The sequence below is a fragment of the Apodemus sylvaticus genome, chromosome 9 (genome assembly GCF_947179515.1).
Source record: "Apodemus sylvaticus chromosome 9, mApoSyl1.1, whole genome shotgun sequence".
NCBI lineage: Eukaryota > Metazoa > Chordata > Mammalia > Rodentia > Muridae > Apodemus > Apodemus sylvaticus.
This window is the reverse complement of record NC_067480.1, coordinates 72,733,569-72,760,027: the sequence shown is the minus strand read 5'-3', so window position 1 is coordinate 72,760,027 and position 26,459 is coordinate 72,733,569. Positions and strand designations below refer to the sequence as shown.

Below are 26,459 nucleotides of genomic sequence, written 5' to 3'. Positions count from 1 at the left end.
CTCTTGCGAGCGGCTTTTGTAGCCAGTTGTTTCCTAAATGCTTTACCACCGGTTGATTTGCGGGCAGTCGGGCAGTGGGCAGTCTGCTTTGTACCAGCCTTGGTATGGGCTCCTCCTCATTTACCCCGCTTCTCCCTTCTCCTTTGGCTGGAGCTCCGCAAGCCAGAGGCGGCGCTGGCGTTAGTGAGCTGCGGGCTGCGGTGGCACCTGCTTATATTTTCTTACTTATAACCTGAAATTCTTGATTTATTGGTATCTGTATAAAAGGTAGGAGCTTTAGACATTGGTGTTCCTCTCACTATATGAGGGATAATCCAATTAGTTCTTTTGATAAACTGAAGCCTATTGCTTTTAGGGTATCTATTAATTTCTTCCAAAAAAGATCGCTGCAAGCTCTTTGTCAGTTGTCATTGATTACCCATAATGAGGTAATTTCAGCATTAGTATAAAACACTATAACCTGTGCCGGGTCTATTCCTGCTAATTGACAACGTTTTTGTTTTTGTTTTAAGATTTATTTATTTATTTATTTATTTATTCATTTATTACACTGTAGCTGTCATCAGACACACCAGAAGAGGGCATCAGATCCCATTACAGATGGTTGTGAACCACCATGTGGTTGCTGGGATTTTTGAACTCAGGACCTTCAGAAGAGCAGTCAGTGGTTGGGCGGTGGTGGCGCATGCTTGTAATCCCAGCACTCTGGGAGGCAGAGGCAGGTGGATTTCTGAGTTCAGCCTGGTCTACAGAGTGAGTTCCAGGACAGCCAGGGCTGCACAGAGAAACCCTGTCTTGAAAAAACCAAATCAAAAAAAAGAAAAAAAAAAAAAGAAAAAAAAAAAAGAGCAGTCAATGCTCTTAACCGCTGAGCCATCTCTCCAGTCCTTGACAAAGTTTTATTCTCCTTTTCATAGGTTTCTCCAGGCTGGCCTTGAACTCAGAAATCCGCCTGCCTCTGCCTCCCAAGTGCTGGGATTACGGCATGCGCCACCACTGCCCGGCCCTAGTACTGATCCTGGACAATATCAATGCCTCTAGTCCTGTTTCATTACTCCATAACTGAAGCTTCATCTTTCTCACGTTAGCCATTGTAGTCGAGGGCGGTGCTCTAAGATGGCTGCTATCAAATCTCTCCAACCTTTTGTAATTATGTGACTTTTGTGTGGTTCAATTATTAACTATCTGCATTACACATGGTGAGTGTAAGCCACAGGTTGCTACTGTTTCTTTAAATCTCTTTAAGTCTAATGCCTCTGTGGGCCATCACTCAAATTCTTAATAACCTTGTACATGTCTCTCATCTGCATCTGATTCCATAATCATAGTTGGAAAAGTCATTTTAGGTTTCTTAAGGGATTTGAACTGCCAGTTTTCAGTCTTGTGACAAGGTGGCACTGTAGATTTTAGATCGGCCTTACCTGAAAATTATGATTCAAAGGATTGTCTAATTTTTGTTATACTGTTTGTAACTTAACATGAATCTTTCAGCTCTTTCCTTATCTAATTATGTTTTAAAATCTGATCCTTCTTTTTTAAGATTTATTTATTTATTTTATGTATATGAATACACTGTATCTATACTGATGATTGTGAGCCATTGTGTGGTTGCTGGGAATTTGAATTCAGGACCCCTGCTCGCTTCAGCCTAAGAATTTATTTATTATTATATGTAAGTACACTGTCGCTGTCTTCAGACACACCAGAAGAGGGCGTCAAATCTCGTTACGGATGGTTGTGAGCCACTAAGCGGTTGCTGGGATTTGAACTCAGGACCTTTGGAAGAACTGCTGAGTCATCTCTCCAGCCCCCAAATCTGATCTGGATTAAAGAGGATATATAAAATTATAGTAATTACTGAAAGTATATTTATTTCTATGCTGATAATCAAAGCAAAATCGTACAGAATCTAGTGCTCTCTATCATTGTTTTCCATTTTTTTAACACAGAAAATATTTTCTTTTTAATCTCTCCTTCATTTGGAAGCTTTATTTTATTATTTTCAAACTCATTATTTCCTTCTGTTTCTTTTTATATGCAGTTTTTTTATTTTACTGTTTTCAAATTTAATACCTTACTAGTTCATTAGTTTGGGCCTTCTTAGTCACACTGCAGCTCTGGGAAATGTCCCTTCTGCCCTCCTCTGGGTCTGCGGCTCCTTCTGCCGCTCAGCTAGCACAGGGCTGCAGGCTTTGCCCATGGGCATCTGTTGGCAGCCGCACCAACCTGCCCCAGCTCCAGGAAGGTGGTGCCATCAGCTGTACCAGACACCAGGGTATGGCAGACTTGAACTGGGCTGTGGTCTCCAGGGGTGTTTCCCATGGGCAGAAGCCTGCAGGTAGACGGGACAGCGGGGCCACACGAGGCATGCACACTGCTGACGGGTTTGGCTCTCCATAGTTCCAACATCTGGGTGCTGCACGGTCCCCTGTGTGTCTGTGAGGTGCGCTGAAGCTCCGATTCCAGCTCTACACCCAGCAGGGCCTCTTAGAGGAGCCAGGTCTCTACTCTCCCTCCTCTCACACACTGTGCCTGTTCCCTCACACACTGGCTTCCTGGGTTGCTAAGGAACCCACCTTTTCAGGCTTCTGTGCCTGACTTGGTCTAAAGTCTAATTTGCCTAAGTTTGGATTTCTAGCCCTACCTTGGGCACCGAATATTGCTGGACTGTCTTGACCCACCAGCTGCCAACAATGAGACTTATATTTATTTATGAATGCTCAGGCCTGTTAGCTCTGTCTTTGCTCCACATTAGCTCATATAATTCTAATCTACGTTCCGCCACGCGGCCTGTTCCATCTCCTTCAGTCCTGGAACCTGTTCCTTCCTCCATGTCCGTCATACCTCTCGCCTGATTCTTTCCTGAGCTCCTATCTCTACCTGAAGGCCCAGCCTTTCCTCCCCTGCCCAGTTATAATCCATCGGCTCTTTATTAAACCAATCAGAAGGGGATGGGGATGATGTTTACAAAATACGGTGCAGGTGATGATTAATTAGAATAACAATACCAATGTCCCGACAGTGCACAGCTATCTGCAGGTACAGAAATCAATATGTGAATAATATAAATTCAACCTTTACACACTGCACAAGGAGAGTATCCCCAGAGAGCACACCAGGCTGGCCCGTCCTGTCTCCACATCTCACCTCTCCACAAGAGACCGGATTCCAGCTGCACAGTGCTGCACCTAGGTTTACATGAATTCTGGGGTACTGAACTCAGGCACTCATACATGGCCCTTTATGCACTAAGCTGTCTCTGGAGCCTCCAATGCAGCCCTTAAGGTTGATTCTCCTGCCTGGGCCTCTGCAGTACCTGGGATTACAGGCCATTCCCACAGGCACCGTAGGTGTTCTTTGTTTTTTGTTTTTTGTTCTGGTTTTTCAAGACAGCATTTCTCTGTGTAGCCCTGGCTGTCCTGGAACTCACTCTGTAGACCAGGCTGGCCTCGAACTCAGAAATCTGCCTGCCTCTCCCTCCCAAGTGCTGGGATTAAAGGCATGTGCCACCACTGCCCAGCAGTAGGTATTCTTAAACTGACAGCCAATAAGGAGTGGCACTTCTTAACCTGGCATCTGGGTGAACAGTGCCAGGGAGGTAACTGTGCCTAGTTCACAGGTCAGATATGGATGTGGGGAACCAAATGTCACTCCAGAGCCTTATGGTAGTGAACAAGGTGGCAGGGATTAAAGCCCAGGCCACGTCAAACCCCAAGCATGAGGATCAGAGAAGCCATGAGAAATTGTGTGTGGCTGACATGACCACAGCCATTTCAAGGACCACAATGCTTCACACCCAAGGAAGTGGCAAAGCTTTCAGGCGTGAGGCCCAGGGAACTGGCAGAGCTGGTCTGGTGTGGATGATGACAGTGTATGAAAAATTAGCAACCACAGTGCCTTAGTTAGGGTTTCTATGGCTGAGAAGAGACACCATGACCAAGGCCACTCTTATAAAGGACAAGATTTAATTAGGGCTCACTTACAGGTCCAGAGGTTCAGTCTATTATCATCAAGGCAGGAAGCACGGCCTGTACCAGGCAGGCATGGTACGGAAGGAGCTGAGAGTTCTACATCTTGATCTGAAGGCAGCCAGAAGAAAAATGTCTTCCTGGCAGCTAGGAGGAGGGTCTTAAAGCCCACCCCAAAGTGACACACTTCCTTCAACAAGGGCACACCTACTCCAACAAGGCGACACCCAATAGTGCCACTCCCTATAGGCCAAGCATATTCAAATCACAACACATAGCTTCCTCCTTTGAGGTGTCCACAGCCTGAGACCACTCCCTTACAGAGACCTCCCTGGGGATCATTTCAACCACCTTGCTCAGCTGTGTGCCCCAAGCCAATTTCAATGAATTGATCTCCTCCATTTCAATGAATAACATTCATGCTCGGAATGTATTGGTGGCACTTGTGGGCAGGTCTCCAGCAGAGAGCGTGGGCCACCTGATCCCAGCTTTTCTGTGTCTGTGTGTCTGTCTTTTCTTCATTCCCTCATGACCCCGGGGGAGTTTCTGGGACTAAACTGTGCAGGATTGGCTCTCACACCCATTAATCGTGACTCAATAACACACCCACAGCTGCCAAGATGGCTCAGGAGATAGGAATACTCTTCAAGCCTTTGGGCCTAAGTTCAAATCCCCAGCAGCTGCATAAAGAGGTGGGCATTGCTGAGCACACACAAAACCTCAGCATTGGCAGAGTGGAGACGGTGGATCCTGAGAGTTCACAGGCCAGGAATCTAGGGGAGATAGAGAGGGCCAGGGAGGGACCCTGGCTCACCAGGAGGAGGTGGAGAGCATGGGGGAAGGCATGGGCCACACCCCCACATGTAGTCTGGAAGTCGATCATTTTAATTTTTCTAGGTGTATTTAATTTATTTTATGTATATGAGTGTTTTGCCCAAATGTATGTTATATGCTCCACATGCATGCACTGCCTGCAGAGTCCAGAAGAGGGCATCTGATTCCCTGAAACTGGAGTTAAAGATAGTTTCGAATGGCCATGCGGATGCTGGCCAAATCTCTGCAGGGAGTGCTCTTAACTGATGTGCCACCTCTTGGTTCTAGATGGGACTAGAACTGAAGGATCTTTGTGACTGAAAAACATCATCAAATCACTCGGTTCAGCAAGGCATGTTGGCAGCCTTGCGCTGTCTCACAACTCGAAGGAAAACAGAACAAAAACACTGCTTAATTCCCTCCTTACTCATTCATATACATGTTTCTCCCACTCACATGCACCGCAGCACGGAATCTGGAGGGCTGCTTTCAGTTTTCCTCCTCTCCCACGTGAGGTCCCAGGAACTGAATTGGGGGGTCTACTGGGGTCTACGGCCTCTGCGGTAAAACCTTCAACTGCTGAGCCTTCTTGCCAGCCCCTGTTCCGACTTTCTGCGGTCATTCCCATTTACAGGGTGGTGCACATCTGAAACATCTGCACTCAGGAAACTGAGTCAGAAGGCTCACCTCGCTCAAGACCAAACTGAGCTGCAAAGGGAGACCCTGTCTCACAGAGAAAGGAAGTAAAGAGAGAGAGGAATGGGGATGGGAGGGAAGTGGAGGAAGGGAAAGAATGCAGAAACCTTTAGAAATACAACGATGGTTACACGGTATCTCATTGGCTAAAGCTGAGTCACATGGCCGTGTGTGGCTGCGAGGAAACCTGACAAGTATGTTTGCTACCATAGAAGAAAGCAGAGACTCAAACCAGCATGACTGAGGGGCTGTTCCTCTCTAGGATTTACTTCCTCCAGGACCGACCAAGACACATCGTGGCTTAGCTGAGGGTGAAGAAGTAGGGAGGGTAGTCGGAAATTTGTATAGCTACCTACCTGTCATGTGATTGTGATAAAATACTTCGCCAAAGCAATTTAAGAGTTTATTTTGGTATTGGGGGGGGGGTGCATGTAGTGGGAGGAGCATCCGAAGACAACTTGTGGGAACCAGTTCTCCTTTCACCATGCAGGTTCTAGGGATCGAATCCAGGTCATCAGGCCTGGCAGCCAGCCCCCTTTATACAATGGCGCAATTTTAGTTTAGAACCTGTGGAATCCCCCCATAGTCTTTCTATGTTCTTCAGACAGAATACTGCGGCCAGATGAATGTTGTGTGCATGGGTATTGCCCTGTTTCCCTTGTTTCTCCGTTGGAGACTGGGTCTTACACTAATGCCCAGTACGGCTTGGAACTCCTGACAGTCCTGCTTCAGCCTCCAGAGCAGGACTGGAGATCAGAAATACACGACTGGAGATTATGTGTATCACCATACTGAGTGCTTACTGGTGTGTGTGTGTGTGTGTGTTTAATTTTGTTTTGTTTTTGTTTTTCCAAGACAGGGTTTTTCTGTGTAGTCCTGACTGTCCTGCAACTTGCTTTGTAGACCAGGCTGACCTTGAACTCACAGAGTTATGCCTCTATCTCCCAAGTGATAGAGTTAACGGTTTGCACCACTATACCCAGCATATTTCAGTTTTTGAAAAGGGGTCTCTGTAGCTTAGGCTGGCCTCAGACTCAGAGATCCATCTGTCTCTGCCTCCTGAGTGCTGGGATTAAAGGCTTACCTCACTATGCCTGTCCTGAATAGTGTTCTTAAAGATGTATTTATTTGTTTGTTTTATGTATGTGACTACACTGTCGCTATCTTCAGACACACCAGGAGAGGGCATTGGATCCTATTACAGATGGTTGTGAGCCAGCACGTGGTTGCTGTGAACTGAACTCAGGATCTCTGGAAGAGCAGCCAGTGCTCTGTAACCACTGAGCCATTTCTTCAGCTCTGTCCTGAATATTTTTAGTCCATAATTACAGAGCCCACAAATTTAGAATTTTCCTCTAAGAAGAAAATGAGGGAGAACATGTGGAAAATATTTAGTAGGCCGTCCACACTCCCCTCATTGAGTAAATGAAAGAACCAATAGACTAATGGGTGGAATGTGGGGTCTACTGAGGATTTAGGAATGGCCCATAGATGGCCAGGGTCGGTGGGGGAGCGGAAGGACAGGCTTGGAGATAGAACCCCTGCCTAGAATCCCCCAGTGAGGGGTAGGGGTGTGGTCAGGAATGGAGCTTCTGCCTAGACTCCCCCAAATGGGTGTTTGGGGTTGTGGTTAGGGCTGGAGCTTTTTCCAAGCAGCCTGTCCAAGTTCCAGGATTCCATTAGTAATAATAATGGTGTGTGTGTGTGTGTGTGTGTGTCTAACTATGTGGCCCTGGATGCCTGGGAGTCTCAATGTAGACAAGGCTGGTTGAATTCATAGAGATTAACCTACTCTTGTCTACTGAGTGCTAGGGTTAAAGGCGCATAATAGTAATACTAATGAATAACAGTTTTATTTTTATTTATTTATTTTTTTGTTTTTTGTTTGTTTGTTTGTTTGTTTTTCGAGACAGGGTTTCTCTGTGTAGCCCTGGCTGTCCTGGAGCTCACTCTGTAGACCAGGCTGGCCTCGAACTCAGAAATCCGAAATCTGCCTGCCTCTGTCTCCCAGAGTGCTGGGATTACAGGCGAGCGTCCCCACCGCCCAGCTGAATAGCAGTTTTAAAAATGAAGGAAAGCTGGGCATAGTGGCACACACCTGTAATCCCAGCACTTGGGAGGCAGAGGCAGGCGGATTTTGTATTTCTGAGTTCTGGTCTACAGAGTGAGTTTCAGGACAGCCAGGGCTACACAGAGAAACCCTGTCTCAAAACAAACAAACAAACAAACAAACAAACCAAAAAAAAAAAAAAAAAGAAAGAAAGAAAAGAAAAGAAAAAAAGAAGGGAGAGCTAGGCATGGCACGGTGGTGCACACCCACCTTTAACTTCAGCACTTAGGAGGCAGAGGCAGGTAGATTGAGATTGGCCAGGTCTACACATCGAGTTCCAAGACAGCCAGACTCTTATAGTGAGATCCTGTCTCAAAACAAACAAACAAAAATCTAAAATCAGAGAATGACAGACAAATCTTCGTTCATCCCTGGACAGAGTGAGGGAGCCCTCAGGAACCAGTCCTCGGTGGACAGGAGCGCCCACCAGTTCTTGTCTTACTAGCTCTGTTCTTGCTTCTCCTGCAGTTCAGCAATGTGTTCTTCCTCATCTTTGGACCCCTCATGATGTTCCTCATGCATCCTTATGCCCAGAAGCGTTCCTGGGGTTTCTATGGCGTGTCAGTGCTCTTCATGGTCATAGGTAGGTGGGAGTATGTGAAGCCGGGGAAGCCTTCTGGGATGGTCTCTCCTCCCGACAGCCTCTGCTGCCTCTCCTTCCTGCAGGTCTCTTCTCCATGTATTTCCACATGACACTCAGCTTTCTGGGGCAGCTGCTAGATGAGATCTCCATCCTGTGGCTGTTGGCCAGTGGATACAGTGTGTGGATGCCCCGTTGCTACTTCCCCAAGTTCATCAAGGGGAACAGGTAAAACAGGCACACCAATCACCTGTGGGGAGGGGCATTAAAGGAACACAAAGAACCCTCATAATCTTTACCCGGATACCTGTTCTCCATCTTCTGAACTCCCCATGCATCTCCGAACCCCTCGCCTGGCCTTACCAGGCCTCTTGAGCCCCCTGACCCCTCTTCATCCTCCTAGCCCACCTCAGGCTCTGCAATCTCGGCCCGGTACACCCCGGTTCTCTTAAATCCTGTCCTCCCTGAGCAGACCTGAGGAAACCCAGAGGCTCCTCCTGAGCCCAGATGAACTCTCCGGGGTTCTTGGTTTGTTGAATCTATTTTCAGGTGGCCCTGCTGAATCCTCCAGCAGCTCTGGAACACTCTCCCACCCTGCCCCACCCTCAGGTTCCACTTCAGCTGCCTGGTAATTATGACCACTGTTATCAGCACCTTCTTGACGTTCGTGAAGCCCACAGTCAATGCCTACGCCCTCAACAGCATCGCCATACACATCCTCTACATTGTGCGTCAAGAGTACAAGAAGTGAGTGCTATGTGATGGAGGCGTGGTCAGGGTGGAGCCCCGGCTAGAATCTCCAAGTGATGGGCTGGGGGCATGATCAGGGTGGAGTTCTGCCTAGAATCCCCCCACTGGGCTGGGTGTTCAAGTGTAAAGCCTCTGCTTAATGTGTTCTAGTATATGGGTTCTATTCCCAGCATCACAAAAAGCAATTGCTAATGCTTTTTAGGAAGCAAGTGGCGGTTGCAGTGGCCTAAGAGTTTCCTTCTGTTTCTCTTTGGAGATATGTACTGTTCAGAATTTCTAACTCCAGTCTCCTGGAGGGGACACCTATTCCCCATGTTGACCTGTGAACTGGAAGGGCAAGGCTTCTTTCTGAGTAGTTATCAGTCTACAAACATTATTTTAAAACATAGACTGTAATGGTGGTGGTGGTACACACCTTTAATCCCAGTTCTTGGGAGATCTCTATGAGTTTGAGGCCAGCCTGGTCTACAGAGTGAGTTCCAGGACTGCTAGGGCTACACAGAGAAACCCTGTCTCAAAAACCAAACACATTCATTATATTAATTTATTTTTATTTATGTGCAACACAGCACCTGTATACCACAGAGTGGGTTCCACCCATCCAACTGGGGTTATCAGGTTAGCCGTAAGCGCCTTTACCTACTGAGCCATCTTGCAGTCCAGAGCTTGTCCTTTCCATTTACTTTTTAGTAACCACAGGTCAAGCTGACTGGAACCCACAGGTAAGCCAACTGTGTACAGGAGGTCGAGGTGACTGTACATCACAGTCTGAGGCAGCTGAAATCCACAGGTCAAGCTATATGGAACCTATAAGTGAAACCGACTAGAAAGTACCGCTCACACAAACTGTAAACTATCGGCCAGTCCAACCAGAAACCAAAGGTCAAGCCAATGAAATTATAAGAAACTGGAAACCAGGGGGCTGGGGAGATGATGGCTCAGAGGTTGAGAACACTGGCTGCTCTTCCTGAGGTCCTGAGTTCAGTTCCCAGCAATCATATGGTGCCTCACAACCATCTGCAATGGGATCAGATGGTGTGTCTGAGGACAGCAACAGTGTACTCACATAAAATGGATGCATGAATCTTTAAAAAAAAAAGAAGAAAAGAAAAGAAAAAAGAAACTGGAAACTGGAAACCATTAACAAAACCAATCAGAAACTATAAAGACAATGGGATATCATAGGTCCAGGAAGCCAGAAACTGTAAGTCAACGTGACTAGGAACTAGAGGTCAAGCGAGTTAGAAGCATTGGTCATGTCAACAGGAACTATAGAGCAGTACAAGTGAAAATTATTAGTGAAGCCAACTGGAAGCCATTGCTCAAAGTGATCTAGACATCATCAGTCAAGCCAGTGGGAAGCCACTAGCCAAAGTGAGTCCAGGCTTCATCATGAGGTGAGCAGACAGAGCTGTATGTCTATTGATACAGGACGGCTTCCTCATTCATCTCTAGAACATTCTTCTCCTGGGGACCTGGATTTGATTCTGCTGACCAGGAACCTACATTATGGCTTTGAGTTGTTTCAAGTCATGGTTACCAGAAAATGTACTGCTCTATTGCACTCCTACGTGCACAGGTTCACATGCCACTCGCACAAACACACACACACATACACACACCTATATACTCCCCCCACATAACCTATCCCCCACTCCCCTAGGACCTTGTTGAGCATTAACTATTGGCACATGATAAGCACCATTGTTAGTTTTCTGCTATAGTAACATAGCTGAGACAGCACAGAGTTAAGACTAGTCCCACACGACCTCACAGGACACAGACCTGGATAGTCCTAAGTATTTGTGAGGCCAAAGAAGATTAGTTTAGCCTAGGAGTTTGAAACAAGCTTGGAACATATGCGCAGAAATAGTGTGTGTGTGTGTGTGTGTGTGTGTGTGTGTGTGTGTGTGTGTGTTGTTTAAGAAAGAGAGAGAGACAAAGATAGAGAGTCAGAGAAACAGAGACAGAATGAAAAAGGGACAGAGACAGCAATAATTATTCTAGTTTTTTTCTTCCTATTTTTTTCTTTTTTCAAACAGGGCTTCAATGTGTAGCTCAGATTGGCCTCCAAAACACCAGTGATCCTCCTTCCTCTGCCTCCCAGTTCTGAAACAACAAATGTGCCTCTCCGCACCTGGCTTGGGCTAATTGTTGTTGTTTGTCTTTTGTTTCGGCTCATGGTTTTAGTAGTTTGCATACCACTTGCTTGACTCTATTGACTTGGGTTGGTGGGACTGGGGTTCCTATAATCCTCTTCAAGAATACATTGTAAGTGAATGAAAGACCTGTTCTAGGCCCCAACTCTGAAAGGTTCCATTACTTCCCTACAGAGTGGAGATAAAGATATTTTTTAACACAAGAGATAACTTACAGCAAACACCAGTTCTCTTGAAGACACCACTTGTCCCTCTCGCAACCTATGAGACACATCTCCTGGATAGATAAACTTCCCATCAGCCACTAAAGACACTGCCTTCTGCGTGTGTGCAGATGCATTCATCAATCATCTCCATCTATCATCCATTTATCCACCCACCTACCCACTATCTATCACCCACTTACAAACCCACCTAGTCATGTTCCCCTCAGCTCCCATCCATCTACCTACCCACCAGCCAACCATCCATCCACCTGTCCATCCATCTGCCCATCCACCCATCCATTCCCCTGTCCCCCACCCAATTACCCATCCACTCACCACCCACCCCCAACCCGGGCCCTCTCTTTGTCCCCAGGACTAGCAATGGGGATCTTCGGCATCTGATTGGGATTTCTGTGATCTTATGGGCCGTTGCACTGACCAGCTGGATCAGTGACCGTGTACTTTGCAGTTTCTGGCAGCGGATTCACTTCTTCTACCTGCATAGCATTTGGTAAAATACCCCTCTTGGATCCCAAGAACCCAAGTCAGAGTTCAGATGCCAGAGTTGTAGAGGAGTGTCTGGGGTGCAGGGGTGGGAGGGGGACAGGATCCAGACACTGGGATACGGAGGTGGGGAGAGGTTACAACTGGATGCCTGGACCTAAAGATACCACTTAGCATACATGAGAATCTAAGAAGATTGGGTAGAGCTGGGACATCTCCTGGTTTCTTACCCCACCCTCTGTTAACCACAGGCATGTCCTCATAAGCATCACTTTTCCTTATGGTATCGTGACCATGGCCCTGGTGGATGCAGAGTATGAGTTGCCAGGTAAAACCCTCAAAGTGCACTACTGGCCCCGGGACAGCTGGCTCATTGGGCTACCGTATGTGGAGATCCAGGAGAATGACAAGAACTGCTGAGCTCGGCTGTGATCTCTGCTCTCCGACCAGCCACCCAGTCTCCTGTGCACTGAGGGCAGGACAAGGCTTTCAGCAGGCACCCTGCTGGACCCCCGCCCGTGCTCCTTGCCCTGCTCTGTTGGCACAGGATAGACTTGCTTGTGGCTCAGGGTACTAGTTTGGTGACTGAGGGTCAGGGGCTGCCTGGTATGTAGAATGACTGGCCTGTGTCCTTCTTCTGCCTATGAGACCACAGCTCCTCCATGGCCACTGATGTGGTGGGTAGATGGGTATGTGGCTGATGCAGCACCTGCTTGAAGCATAATGCTTGCTATCTGGTAGCTTGCACATCTGGGACTGTATATGAGTGTTATAGATGCAACTGGGTCATTACTGTATTCTGGGAAAGTGGAGAGTATCCAGAGAACATTCTAGGTCCCACCACACACAGGGAGGTATGTGTATAGAGACCTCTTTGAACCACCACATGCACTCAGGGCATGGCGTTGAAGATGAGAGTCATGAGTGAGGAAAATAGAGGGCTAACCTGGGTGACATCATGGGACAGGGTGTGTCAGAGGGGAGCATGGTAGCCATTCTAGTCACTTAGAGGGAAGGGTAGTGGGAGAAGGGTTTCCACGATGGCTGAGGACACAGAGTTAGACGTGCCAAAGCTTGACTTTCTGCTCCACAGTATTCAACTTGCATAGTCCTGAGGGGTGTGATGTTTCAAATGCTGTTTGTAAATAAAATTTCATTCCCTCCTGGGATTTCTGTTGATTAAATGTGTGTGAAGTATTTGGAATAGCCTTGAAAATATTCATCTACCCACTTATCAACCATTCACCCATTCACCATTTTAACAACCCATCCATCCATCCATCCATCCACCCTCTCTCCCTCTCTTCCCACCTCCTTCCATCTACCTCCCTCCTAACATCCATCCACTCATTCCACCTCTCCCATAATCCACCTACACAAATCAAAGTTGCAAGTGTGGGTTGTTCAGACGGCCCTGATGGCTTGCAGCTCAGTATGACGACCTGAATTTGATCCCTGGAATTTGCATGGAAAGAGGAGAGAAGGCAAGAACCAACTCCTACACATTGCCTTCTGACCTTCACACACGTGCAGTAGCACACACAGTGTGGCAGGTGCACAGACAAAAGTTTTAAGATGTAAAAAGTGCAAATAAGGAGCTGGAGGCTCAGCAGTTAAGAGCACTGGCTGCTCTTGTAGAGGACGCAGATTTGAGTCCCAGAATCCATGTGACACGCCATTCATAACCATCTGTAACTCCAGTCCCAGGAGATCCAACCTCGTCTCCTGGCCTCTATGGGTCCTCACAGACATGGTTCTCAGACACACATTCAGGCAAATGTTCACATACATAAAATAAAATAAATAAAATAACCCACAAATGAACTATCCTGATTTTATTTTCAGTTCACTCTTCCCTATAAGATGCCAACCTCTTTGTCACTCAGCAGACATATAGAGTCCCCTATCCACACTCTGGCAGGGGTGATGGATGCTAACTTCACGTGCACACAGAGACATTGATATATGGTCCAAAGAAGACAGTGTTGAAAGGGCTGATGTACAGGGTCACACGATAGGGGAGAGGCTTCCCTCGCAGGTGGCAAGATGGGGTGCCCTTCTTGAAAACAGCGAACCCCCCCAGTTCCTTGGCTGCACGGGACAACAAAGGAAGAGGGACAGGCTGGCTGTCACTGCCTGGGGTGGGGGTGAGGTCTGAAGCAACAGGGAAGGGTCTCCACAACTCATCCCAGAAGGAGGGTATGAGGCAGTAGGTGTCTCTGTTCCAAGTTTAAAGACAAGGCTTTTCTGTTTAGACCAGGCTGTCCCAGACCTCTCAATCTTCTGGCCTCAGCTTCCTGGATACTGAGGTGATAAGCAGGCTTAACCATGTCTGGCCACACTCACAGGTGGGTGGCATTCTGCATCTGGGGGTGATGTGACATGTGTCACAAATTTGTGTCTAGGCCTGTCACCTAGCCCCCTCCATGAAGCGCTTCAAACACACAAGAATACTTTCCTATCATAGATAAGGCTCAGAGGAGGTAAATGATTTACCCAAGGGCACACAGCCTGGGCTTCGTGCCAGACCTGCCCTCCCTGAGAGCTCTTTGGACTCCCTTGAGGGGTGTGGAACCTGGGCCTTCTAGGTCCCTTCTGTCTGTTTTCAAACCCAGATATTCTCCAGCTGTGTCCCCTGCATGGGTTCCAGTCCTGAAAGATGGAGGTGGCCTTGTGAACCTGTGTGTGTGTGTGTGTGTGTGTGTGTGTGTGTGTGAAACAGGGTTCCCGTGTGTAGCCCTCGCTGTCCTGGAACTCTGGTGCTGGGGTTAAAGGAATGTGTTACCACCGCCAGGTTTTAACCTGTAACATTATCAGTAAAATTGGACTTGAGAGAAAGATGTCGTGTTTGATCCCCTAAAGCTAAGACTCTCAGTCAAAGAGCTTCCGAGGCAGGGGTGAGAGGAGCACCTGCACTGATGTCCCGTGTGTCTTTTCCCACATAGGAGGTTCTTCTGCTATGACATCGAAGGTTATCCCAGCACTCAGGAGACTGAGGCAGGAGGATCAGGAGTTCAAGGTCACCTTCAGCTACATAGTGAGTTCATAGCCAGCCTGGGCTACAGGAGCCTATCTTCAAAAAAGAAATGAAAAAAAAAAAGAAATGAATGAAAGAAAGAAAGAAGGAAAGATCACCATAGCCAGGCAGTGGTGGTGCACGCCTTCAATCCCAGCACTTGGGAGGCAGAGGCAGGAAGATTTCTGAGTTTGAGGCCAGCCTGGGCTACAGAGTGAGTTCCAGAACAGCCAGGGCTACACAGAGAAACCCTGTCTTGAGAAAAAACACAAAGAAATCACCATGAAGCCATATGTGTTTGCACAGGTGTGACCTGGAGACTGAGACAGTAGCCTAGGCTGGACCAGAACTCACTATGTAGCACAGGCTGGCCTCAAAACTACAGTAACCCTTCTGTCTTAACCTATAGGGTGCTAGATGAATAGTTGTGATTCATTATAGATAACTTTAATTTTTTGTTTTTTGCAAAGCCATCTATGTCTCCCATGCAGAGGAATGTTCCAGTGGGCTCAGCATCGGGGTTAATCTGGGCCAGGTCTCTCATAGTGGGCCACTGAGCTCTACTCCAGCTTGCTCACATGTTCTCAGCATCAAAGGGCCCTGTGGACATTTGTGACAGTTGAAAAACTTAGAGACACAAGAACATGCTGGACATCAGAAAGTAGGGTCTCAAAAATTCTCCTGAAGGACCATCTACAAGGTCAAATAAAAACAAATTAAATGTAATAAATGGTGAGTCAGATTCTGAGGTGCCACCCAAAGTGACCAGTAGAGGGTGCTAGCGGCAGACACAAGGCGGGAGTCAGCAGGTCCTGCAGGTTGGTGTCCCGGGGTGGACCTCTATCCAGACGAGAGCCTTTGCACCCAGTTTCACTATTTGGAAATCGTGGGTAAGGTGGCAAGAAGATGTCAGAGAGATCTGACAGGATTACTTACATCTGCACCAAGTCCTCAAACTGCCTTTCGCTCTTCTGTCTCCTCCTCCCTCCCTCTCTCTCCTCTCCTCCACTCCCCTTCCCTTTTATTGCCTTCTGTTTGAAAGAGGGTTTCAGGCTGGCCCTAAACTCTCCATGGAGCTGAGAGTTATCTCGAACTCCTGATCTACATGGCTCAAATCTTAGTTTTAATACAGAAGGCCTGTTTTCTTGGGCCTGGCATGGATATGGGCTTCCTTTATCAAAGCACGTGGGTTACTCACACACACTAAAGCACACGACGGAATAACAGCTAACCCAGGGTGGTGATGCACGCGCCTTTGATCTCAGCGCTCCCGAGGGAAAAGGCAGATCGCTACGAGTTCCAGGCCAGCCTAGGCTACATAGAGAAACCCTGTCTCATAAAAAAAGCAGATCTCTATGAGTTCCAGGCCAGCCTAGGCTACATAGAGAAACCCCATCTCATAAAAAAAAAAAAAGAAGGATTTATTTATCTTTTTTTGTTTGTTTTTGATTTTTCAAGAAGAAGTTTCTTTGTGTAGCCCTGTCTGTCTTGGAACTTGCTCTGTAGATCAGGCTAGTCTCAAACTCAGAGATCTGCCTGCCTCTGCCTTCTGAATGCTAGGGTTAAAGGTGTGTGCCATCATGACTTACCCGAGGTGTGTGTGTGTGTGTGTGTGTGTGTGTGTGTGCACTCCATGTGCATGCACGTGTCTGTGGAAGCCAGAGAGGGTGTCAGACCCTGTGGAGGTTTTGACTGAGAATGATGTCAGCGGGCTTGTCAGTTTGAATTCTTGGTCTCCAGTTGGTAGACGGTTTGGGAAGGATTACAAGGTACAGTCTTGTTGAAAGAAGTGTGTTGTGGTGAGAATTTTGTTTCCCTTGAAAACATGGAAATATAAAAATGGGTTTCTTTTAATCCCAGGTGTGGGATGTGGGGCCACTTCAGACTGTCCACAGCAGCTGACTATGGTTTGCCTCGTGCTCTAGCAAGGGCACGATTCTGCCAGCTGCAGATAGTTTTTGCGATTGTGTGACATTTGGAATTCTGGGGACTTTTCAGTGGATATATAAATGCTAGAGCTCTGGCGGGAGCCTGGTTGGCCATTTGGTGGTTGGTTGTGATTTGTTAAGTAGTAGAAGAAACAAAACAAGAAGAAATTAGATATACTGACAACAAAGATCAAATTTGCCCCAAGGAACTTGACTCCCTTCGTCAGCAGGAAGTGGTCTATAGATATCGTCACCCTTCCCCCCCTACCCTCTTTTTTCTCCTACCTAGTGTTGAGGGCTGACAGGGTGGAAGAAGAGGAGGAATGAAGGATGTGGGGAATGTGGACAATGCCACAAAAGGAACTGACATGGTAGAGCATGTTCAAACCTCAGAAAGCTCAGAACTTGAGACCAGCAAGAGTAGAACCAGCTCCCTGCTTCTTTCTTTTTTGGGGGGAGGGACGGGGTTTCAAGACAGGGTTTCTCTGTGTAGCCCTGGCTGTCCTGGAACTCACTCTGTAGACCAGGCTGGCCTCGAACTCAGAAATCCACCTGCCTCAGCCTCCCAAGTGCTGGAAATAAAGGCGTGCACCACCACCGCCCAGCTCTGCCTGTTTCTGTGTCTGCCTCAACGCATGTAACCAGACAGCCCCCAACCAGGTAGTCACAGGTAATCAGGCATGTAACCCAGCACCTGGACTGTCTCTCCATACTAATGAGGAATCTCAGTACCTGAGCTTTCAGGCAATGACATTTTTCCTCCCTGGATATTCCCATACCTTTCCCACAAACTGTATAACCCCTGGCTCACTCCAAATAAAATGTATATGTTCAAACCCACCCCTGAATAAACAAAATCAAACAAAGGCCGGTCAGTGGTCCACTACCAATGCCTCTTTCCCTTCAGGGGGGAGGGGAGGTCCCAACCAGAAAGGGATCCGGAAGTAGAAACTTAAGGTTTCTTTGGAAAGTCAGTTATGTTGAATGGTGTTTTGTTGGATAAGTGAAGGAGGAGTGTTTTCCTGAAGCAGACACAAGAGAAAGCTGCTTTAATAAAACAGACACTTGAAGGAATGTTTCGCTGAAGCAGACACAGGTGAAAGGATATTTAGCTAAAGCAAACACGTGAACGGACACATGATGTTAAGAAGGAATATAAATATAACGCAACAGACAGTGGATGGTATTGGTACAGCAACTTCAATGGTCATTGTCATGACTTCTTGTAGAAAGAAATGCACAAAAAAAAGAAAGGAAAGAAAGAAGGAAATGCACACACACACACACACACACAAAGAAAAGAAAAGAAAAGAAAAGAAAGAAAAGAAAAGAAAAGCACCAAAAAACATCTGGTGGTGTTCCAACAGCTTCTGGCTGCTTCCCCGGAGACGTGGGCCCATTGGCAGAATGACCTCAGCTGATGTAGACTGATGTGGAGTTTTGCTAAGGCAAACAGACTCATGTGATATTTTGCTGAAGCAAGACCCATGGAGGACACAAGATGTTTGGAGGAAGTAAAAGTAGGACCCAGTGGACGGTGATGGCAGGCTTACATAGCTAGGCTTGCAATGCTTCATTGGTCTTGTGTCTTCATCTTTGCTGATCTTCACTTCCATCGAGAGAGGCACAGCAGAGAACTTCTTCTGGCAACCCTGCCAGTTCTGGTCACTCCTGATGACTTGTGCTGATTTGGCATAGGCCTGGCTGTTTCTGCTAGGCCATGCCACTGCTGCTGATTCCTGTTTGCTATCCTGACACTATTGAGCTGGGCTGCTGGCATATATCCTGACAACACAGATTGGATTTGCTCAAAAAACAACAACAACAACAAAACCAATTTTAAACAGGCCCACCTCCCCTGTATCCAAATCACCTTTCTTTTCCATTATTTCTGCTGGGTGGGGCCAGGAGGGAGGTTAAAGCTTTTTAGGACCCTTCTTTTTTTGTTGTTGTTGTTTTGTTTATGTTTTTCAAGACAGGGTTTCTCTGTGTAGCCCTGGCTGTCCTGGAACTCACTCTGTAGACCAGGCTGGCCTCGAACTCAGAAATCTGCCTGCCTCTGCCTCCCATGTGCTGGGATTAAAGGCGTGCACCACCACTGCAGCTGCCAGGCTTTAAGAACCCTTCTTAAAAGTAGGATTTGAAAACTTTAAGCCAACAGGTGGCGCCCAATGTGGCTTAGGCCTAATGGGTAACTGCTTCTAGTGTAGAGGAAATGTTAGAAATGTTGCTGAAGGAGAGTGGCAAAACTGCAGGTGCTGCTGCTGAGTGGTCCTGCCTTGTTCCTAGAAGGGTTCGTTGTTGTTGTTGCTGTTATTGTTTTGGTTTGGTTTTGTTTCATAGTTTTCATTTCCATGTATACTCTTTTGAAAAAGTTTAAGGGGAAACCTGACAATTCTCTTCTCTGAGGAAACTGCAGAGTTGGCTGTGCATTTAGAGAGTGCGTACACAGAGGCAGAAGTGCTGGGAGCACCACAAGGGCCAGCACAATAAGAACAGCATGCTTCAGGCCGTGCTCTACACACTACCTTCACTGCCAGGTAACCGGAGCACCTCCATGAAGGTCAGGGAAGGTCAGGGGCAGGAACAAGGTGAGGTGTGCAGTTGAGTGCACCAACAGGCAACTTGTGTGGGCCTACGCAGGCACCTTCGGCCTTCCAGTCTTTGTGCAGGATATGCCTGCCAATGATGGTGTTCCTGACATGATGAAATGACCTGGTGTCCCATAGAAATTCCAGATCTACGTGGGACAGGGAAAGGTAGTCGGTGTTCTGGTTGAGTGAGGCTTAACTTCTGGAGACCCTGCGGATTAATTCTGCAAGGGATGGACCTGTTGGCCGTGCTCCCAGACACTAGGCTTCTGACACAAGGCCCTCAACTCTATAATCCTGTGGCAAACAGTCACTTAGGGCAACAGCCCAATCCACTGGTATTCTGCCTGGACTCTAACCCCACATCACCTGGCAACAGCCAGGTGTGCCCCTCCCCATGGTTACCTGGCAACAACCAGGTAGGCCCAGCCCACAGTTACCTGGTAACAGCCAGGTAGGCCCAGCCCACAGTTACCTGGCAACAGCCAGGTAGGCCCAGCCCACAGTTACCTGGTAACAGCCAGGTAGATCCAGCCCACTATAAGAGGGGCTGTTTGCTCCCTCCCTTCGCTCTTTCTCTCTTGCTCCCTCCTCTCTTACTCTCTTGTTCTCTCTCTTGTCCCCTTGCTGCCCCTCTCTCCACATGGCCATGGCTGGCCTCTACTTCTCTACTTTCTCCCTCTTTCTACTTCTCTACAATAAACGCTAAAACCATGGACTGCCTCTTATCATCTGGACTTGCCCTGCTGGAACAACTGGTTAGGTCTTCCCCTAAAGAGCCATGCATCTAATCTCCCACTGGAAGGCCACCCAGCATTTCCAGCCACAGCTGCTACCAACTCAAGCCATCAACCAGATCAAAAACACTCGTCCCTTCAGGACCCAGTCGAAGCTCTCCCTAGCCCCTTCCCTTTGGCTTCGGGCCATAGCTTAGCCCGGAGGGCCTACACTCCTATTCTCAGCTCTTCTGCAACACCCAGCTGCACCTGTGATGTCCAAGACTGTGAACCTGTTGGGCAACCCCCAAAGATTGTACCTTCCCCACTCTGCAGGTGAGGTCACAAGGCCCTCCACAACCCAATGCTCCCCCAGCAGTTCTGTGGGGAAGTCTGCAGCAGTCAACTCCCCGAATTGCCCAGTGGCCAGAGTCACCCCCCCTTGTTTTTTGTTTTTTTGTTTTTTTGTTTTTGTTTTTGTTTTTTGTTTTTGGGATTTGGTTTTTTTGAGACAGGGTTTCTCTGTATAGCCCTGGCTGTCCTGGAACTCACTCTGTAGACCAGGCTGGCCTTGAACTCAGAAATCTGCCTGCCTCTGCCTCCGAGAGTGCTGGGATCACAGGCGTGTGCCACCACAGCCCTGCACCATCACCCCTTTAACCCTTTAGCCCAGCAGATCTAAATAAAGCATTTTAAAGAGGCTGTGGTATTGTATGGTTTGCACTCTCCTTTTGTTAAAGAAATGCTAAATAACTTGGCTACACAGTATAGGGTTATCCCACAAGATGGGAAGGGTTTGGTGTCAGCTGGACAGCAATTACAATGGTTGTCATGGTGGAGGCAGGAAGTTACAAAAATAGAACAATGAAATATAGCAAGGGGGATAAATGTTACTAAAGACCAGCTGCTTGGTGAAGGGGTTATGCTGCCTTACAAGAACATATCAGATCTGATTATGTAATTGAATAATGTCATGTTGTAGATTTTTTTTTCTTTTTTTCTTTTTTTTTTTTTTTTTTTGATTTGTTTTTTTCAAGACAGTGTTTCTCTGTATAGCCCTGGCTGTCCTGGAACTCACTCTGTAGACCAGGCTGGCCTCGAACTCAGAAATCTGCCTGCCTCTGCCTCCCAGAGTGCTGGAATTACACTGCCCGGCTATCATGTCATAGTTTTAAGAGCTTGGGATATGATTGAAGAGCCTAGGAAAAAAACTACCTCATTTACTAAGATAATACAGGGTCCTGGAAAAGCCTTTACAGAATTCTTACAGAGACTGGGTTCAGCTATAAATAGAGCCATATCAGATCCTGAAACCAGACAGCCATTGATAGAAATCTTGATCTTTAAAAATGCAAACACTGAAAGTAAGGGAGTAATCAGACCATTAAAAGCACAAGGAACACCAGGAGATGAATGGATAAGGGAGACAACTGGTATTGGTTCTCAGGAGCATAATGCCAATCACAGCTAGGAATATCAAGAATTAAAATGCTTGATGTTTTAATTGTGGTCAAATAGGTCATTAACAAAGAAATTGTAAGGCTAAAAGATTCAGAGGTACTTTGACTCTAGAGAATATGGTAATTATAGAAGAAGACAAGGAAGTTCTGGTTGCTATGGCCCCAAAGGTTTCCAGGGTATTGTAGCCTCTGTGGAAGAGAAAGTGTTGGTCTAAGGATTGCTGGTCCAAGAGACGCATACGAACTGAGGGGCCTTCAGCTCAAGTCCCATAGCAAACAGTATGAGTCTTTTTCCTTTGGTCAGTCAGGCGGTACCAAATAGGCAAGAAAATCAAAATTATGTAGTTCTGATCTTATACATGCTACAGACCGAAGTGCATCTTTGAACCTGGCCGTAGATACCCTTCTTACATTATCCTCAGTAATTGAATATTACAAATTACCCTCTGATGTGTATGGTCCCTTACATTCAGGGACAGTGGGAATAATCATGGGAAGAAGTGGATTAACTTCTCAAGGATTTATTGTGTATCCACATATAGTAGAAGGAGATAGCAAGGAAGAAATAAAAATCATCACAGATGTGAAAAAGGAGATGCAAAGAGAAGCGGGGGATAGACCTGTTCAACTATTGACTCATTACATCAAGGGCAGCGCTGCTCCTGTTGGACAAACAGGGGTTTTGAAGAATACTGGGAAACCTGTGTTCTGGAATACAGTGGATAATGATCAGAGACCCAAATTAAAGGTACAAATGGATGATGTTGACATAGAAGGCTTGTGTCAATACGGGAGCTGATGTAAGTACACTTTCCCAAAAATCTTGGCATCCAGATTGGCTACCTCAGAAGGTTTACACACAATTTATAGAAATTATCACAAATAAGACAAAGTGTCAGATGGATTACCTGTGTGGGACCAGAAGGGCAAACAGGGAGTTTGAGACCTTATATGGCTGACATACCCATAAACTTATAGGGAGGGATCTTTGACAACAATAGGGTACTCAAATTTATGTACCTGCATTTACAGAGACAGCAAATGAGCAAATTAGGGTGATATGGTAGATACTCCTGGGGAAGGTATTGATACAGGGGATAGAAAAGGACAATGAGCTATGTCCATGGTCAAAAAACAGGATGTCCCAGGATTGAGTATGCTGACACACCAACAGCCTTGCCCCTAAGGCTATCAAACCAGCCTGTCTGGCAAGAGCTATGGCCCATAACAAAAGAAAAGTTGCATGCACTTGAACAACTGGTACAAGAGCAGCTGGAGGCTCAGCATATACAAGAGTCTTCCAGCCCATAGACGTCCCCTGTGTTGTAACAAAGAAATCAGTAAGTGGAGCATGATGATAATTTAAGAGCAGTAAATAAGGTAATTCAACCAATGGGTCTTTTACAGCCTGGACTTCCTTTACCATCTTTGTTACTGAGATCATGGCCTATAATAATGATTGATTTGAAAGACTGATTTTTCATAATACCCTTGCATGAGCAGGATGGGGAAAGGACTGCTTTCTCAGTGCCTATTGAATAATAGTCATCCACTAAAGAGATACTACTAGAAGGCACTTCCACAGGGAATATTAACTAAGTCTAGCTCTAGTCATCTTTCTGACAAAGATGTTTTAGAGAATGTGTTTAAGGAAACACAAAGAATTCTGCTATGCTGGTAGTCACAGATTGCTCAAAAAAAAAAAAAAATACAAAGAGGAGAGTCACATAGTTATTTGGGTCTTAGGGTTTTACTGCTATGAACAGACACCATGACCAAGGCAAGTCTTATAAGCACAACATTTAATTGGGGCTGGCTTACAGGTTCAGAGGTTCAGTCTATTATCACCAAGACAGGAGCATGGCAGCATATAGGCAGGCAGGGTGCAGGAAGAGCTGAGAGTTCTACATCTTCATCTGAAGACTGCTAGCAGAATACCGGCTTCCAGGAAGTTAGGATGAGCATCTTAAAGACCACACCCACAGTGACACACCTACTCCAACAAGGCCATACCTACTCTGATAGTGCCACTCCCTGATCATAGTCCTGTTCAAATATGAGTCTATGGGGGGCACACATAGCCATAGTATCATGAAAATACATTTAGTCCAACTTCAAAAGTCCCCTTAGTCTACAGCAGTCTCAACAATGTTAAAAGTCCAAAGTTCAGGGCTGGAGAGAAGGCTCAGTGGTTAAGAGCACTGAGTGCTCTTCCTGCGGTCCTGAGTTCAATTCCCAGCAACCACAGGGTGGCTCACAACCATCTGTAATGGGATCTGATGCCTTCTTCTGGTGTTTCTACAGCTTCAGTGTACTCACATACATAAAATAAATCTAAAAAAAGAAAAGAGTCCAAAGTTCAAAGTCTCTTCTGAGATTTATCCAATCAATTAACTGTAATTCCCAAAGCAAGATAGGAAACCAGCTGGGCAAACTTCAAACTCTGCATCTGCATGTCTGATGTCAAAACTGTCTTAAGGTCTCCAACTCCTTTTTTCACCTTTGATTTTGCTTGTTTGTTTTTTTTAGTTTTTGGAGACAGGGTTTCTCTGTATAGCCCTGGCTGTCCTGGAACTCACTCTGTAGACCAGGCTGGCCTCGAACTCAGAAATCCGCCTGCCTCTGCCTCCCAAGTGCTGGGATTACAGGCGTGTGCCACCACTGCCCAGCCTTGTTCATCTTTGTTGGTTGCAACAGAGTTCTTTCTCCTGGGCTGGTTCCACTCCCTGTTAGCAGCTTTCCTCAGCAGATGTCTCACAGCTCTGGCATCTTGAATACCTTGGAGCCTCTAAAGCAATTTTAACATTGCAGCTTCTTGTTCCAGTATCTGGGATCCACACACGATCTTCCGGGCTCCACTTCTTTCAGTTCTGTCCTCTGTAGCACTCTAAACTCGGGTTAATCCGTTCCACTGTTGCTGCTGTTCTTGGTGATCATTCCATGGTTCTGTCATCTCCAATATGCTGGGGTCTTCTGCTGCAACTAGACTTCACAAATAGCCTCTCATAGGCTCTCTTCATGGTGCCAAGCCTCCAATCCTTTGCATGACCCCTTCAGTCCTGGGCCATCAACTGTATCTGAGACTGCACCTTCACCAATGGCCTTCCATGGCCTCTCACAGTGTCGAGCCTCAACAGCTCTTCACAACCCCTTCATGCCTTTAAACCTGGGTGACTCTTACACATTACCAAGTACAGCTGCAGCACGAGGTACAACCTTGGCTATCTCTGGAACACAGCTTCTTTGTGCTCTCAGAAAAACACTTCCCAGAAGATTTCACCTCAGTGATGCTGATCTCTTCTTAATCACCACTAATTTCTTAGCTCCAGCTAACTAGCATCAATTGTCCCAGTAATCCTTTCTATTCTGGACTCTAAAGCCAGAGCCATGTGGCCAAAGCTGCCAAGTTCTGCTGCTTGCTGGGGTTGGAACATAGCCCTCTGTTCTATTACGTTATCACTAGTTTTCTGTTTTCCAAATCCTCCATTGCCTAAGCTTGGCTGTCCTGGAACTTGCTCTGTAGACTGATTTTGTTGTTGTTGTTGTTTTTTGTTTTTGTTTTTTTCTTCGAGAAAGGGTTTCTCTGTGTAGCCCTGACTGTCCTGGAACTCACTCAGTAAACCAGGCTGGCCTTGAACTCACAAATCCGCTCGCCTCTGCCTCCCAAGTGCTGGGATTAAAGGCATGTGCCACCACCGCCCAGTTTAACTCAATTATCTTCATGCCTTTCTTCTGAGCACTTGGATTAAAGTGTCTACTAAGCCTGGGTTTTAAGTTTTCTTAACCTAGAACTTTCTCTGTTCTAGGCTGGCCTTGAACTCATAGATCTGCTTGTCTTTACCTCTTGGAAGTAAAGGCTTGCACTACCATTCCTGGATCTAAGTTTAGCTGGGTGGGATGTTGCCCAATGATCACTACTCCTTTAATTCAGTTTAATATCCTTGAATACAGGATTCAGCTCCATTTCACTTCCTCGTGCCCCTTTAAAATTTAAACTATATATTTTATATTTTTCCTTTCTCAGCTTGCTGTGTTTGTTCAAAATGTTCTTCATGAGACTTAACCAGAGAACAAATTCTATGATGGGCGTTTCTGAGACTCCCTTATCAATGTAATTAATCTGAGTCTCTTCACCTTAGCCTCAGGAAGACTCTTCAGACAAGGGCAAAAAGTAGCCAAGTCTTCACCAAAATATCCCAGGAACAGTCTCTAGGCCACATACTGAGATTCTTCACTGAAACCTCTTGGGCCAGGTCTGTACAATTAAAATCACTCTCAGTAACAAAGTTTTCCATATTCCTACTAGGATAGCCCATTAACCCCCATCTAAAGCATTCCACTGCTTTCCAAATCCCAACTCCCAAAATCCACATTCTTTCAAACAAAAGCATGGTTAGGCCTATCACAGCAATACTCCAGTCCCTGGTACCAATTTCTGACTTAGTTATGGTTTTACTGCTGTGAACAGACACCATAAGCAAGGTAACTCTCAGAAACAGCAACATTTAATTGGGACTTGCTTACAGGTTCAGAGCTTCAGTTCATTATCATCAAGTAGGAACATGGCAGCATCCAGGCAGGCATGGTGCAGGAGGAGCTGAGAGTTCTACCTCTTCATCTGAAGACTGCTAGCAGAATACTGGCTTCCAGGCAGCTAGGATGAGGGTCTTAAAGCCAACAGCCACACTGACACACCTATCCCATCAGGGCCACACCCACTCTAATAGTGCCACTGCCTGGGCCAAGCATATACAAACCATCACAGTTATAAAATCGGTCAACAAAAAAGATCTGATCACAAAAGGTACATATTCATAGGGACTAATTGCTGACTCTTAACGATTTTCAAAAATTAATGGGAGAAATTAACTTGCTGAGGTCTACAATTGGACTAAGTACAGATGAGTTAAGTAATCTGTTTCAAACATTACAAGGAGATTCAAATTTAAACAGGCCAAGATG

At 46.4% G+C, this 26,459-nt stretch overlaps 1 protein-coding gene across 1 annotated transcript in view; it reads left to right on the top strand.

Annotated features, from left to right (window-relative positions):
* Acer1 (alkaline ceramidase 1) overlaps positions 1-12,206 on the top strand; it is a 28,379-nt gene extending 16,173 nt beyond the window's left edge. Inside the window, exons 2-6 of the mRNA XM_052193411.1 lie at positions 8,056-8,170; positions 8,254-8,395; positions 8,777-8,914; positions 11,656-11,793; positions 12,038-12,206. Coding sequence (XP_052049371.1) covers positions 8,056-8,170; positions 8,254-8,395; positions 8,777-8,914; positions 11,656-11,793; positions 12,038-12,206 — 702 coding nt within the window. The remainder of the gene's footprint in view (positions 1-8,055; positions 8,171-8,253; positions 8,396-8,776; positions 8,915-11,655; positions 11,794-12,037) is intronic.
* The last annotated feature ends 14,253 nt before the right edge of the window (positions 12,207-26,459 follow it).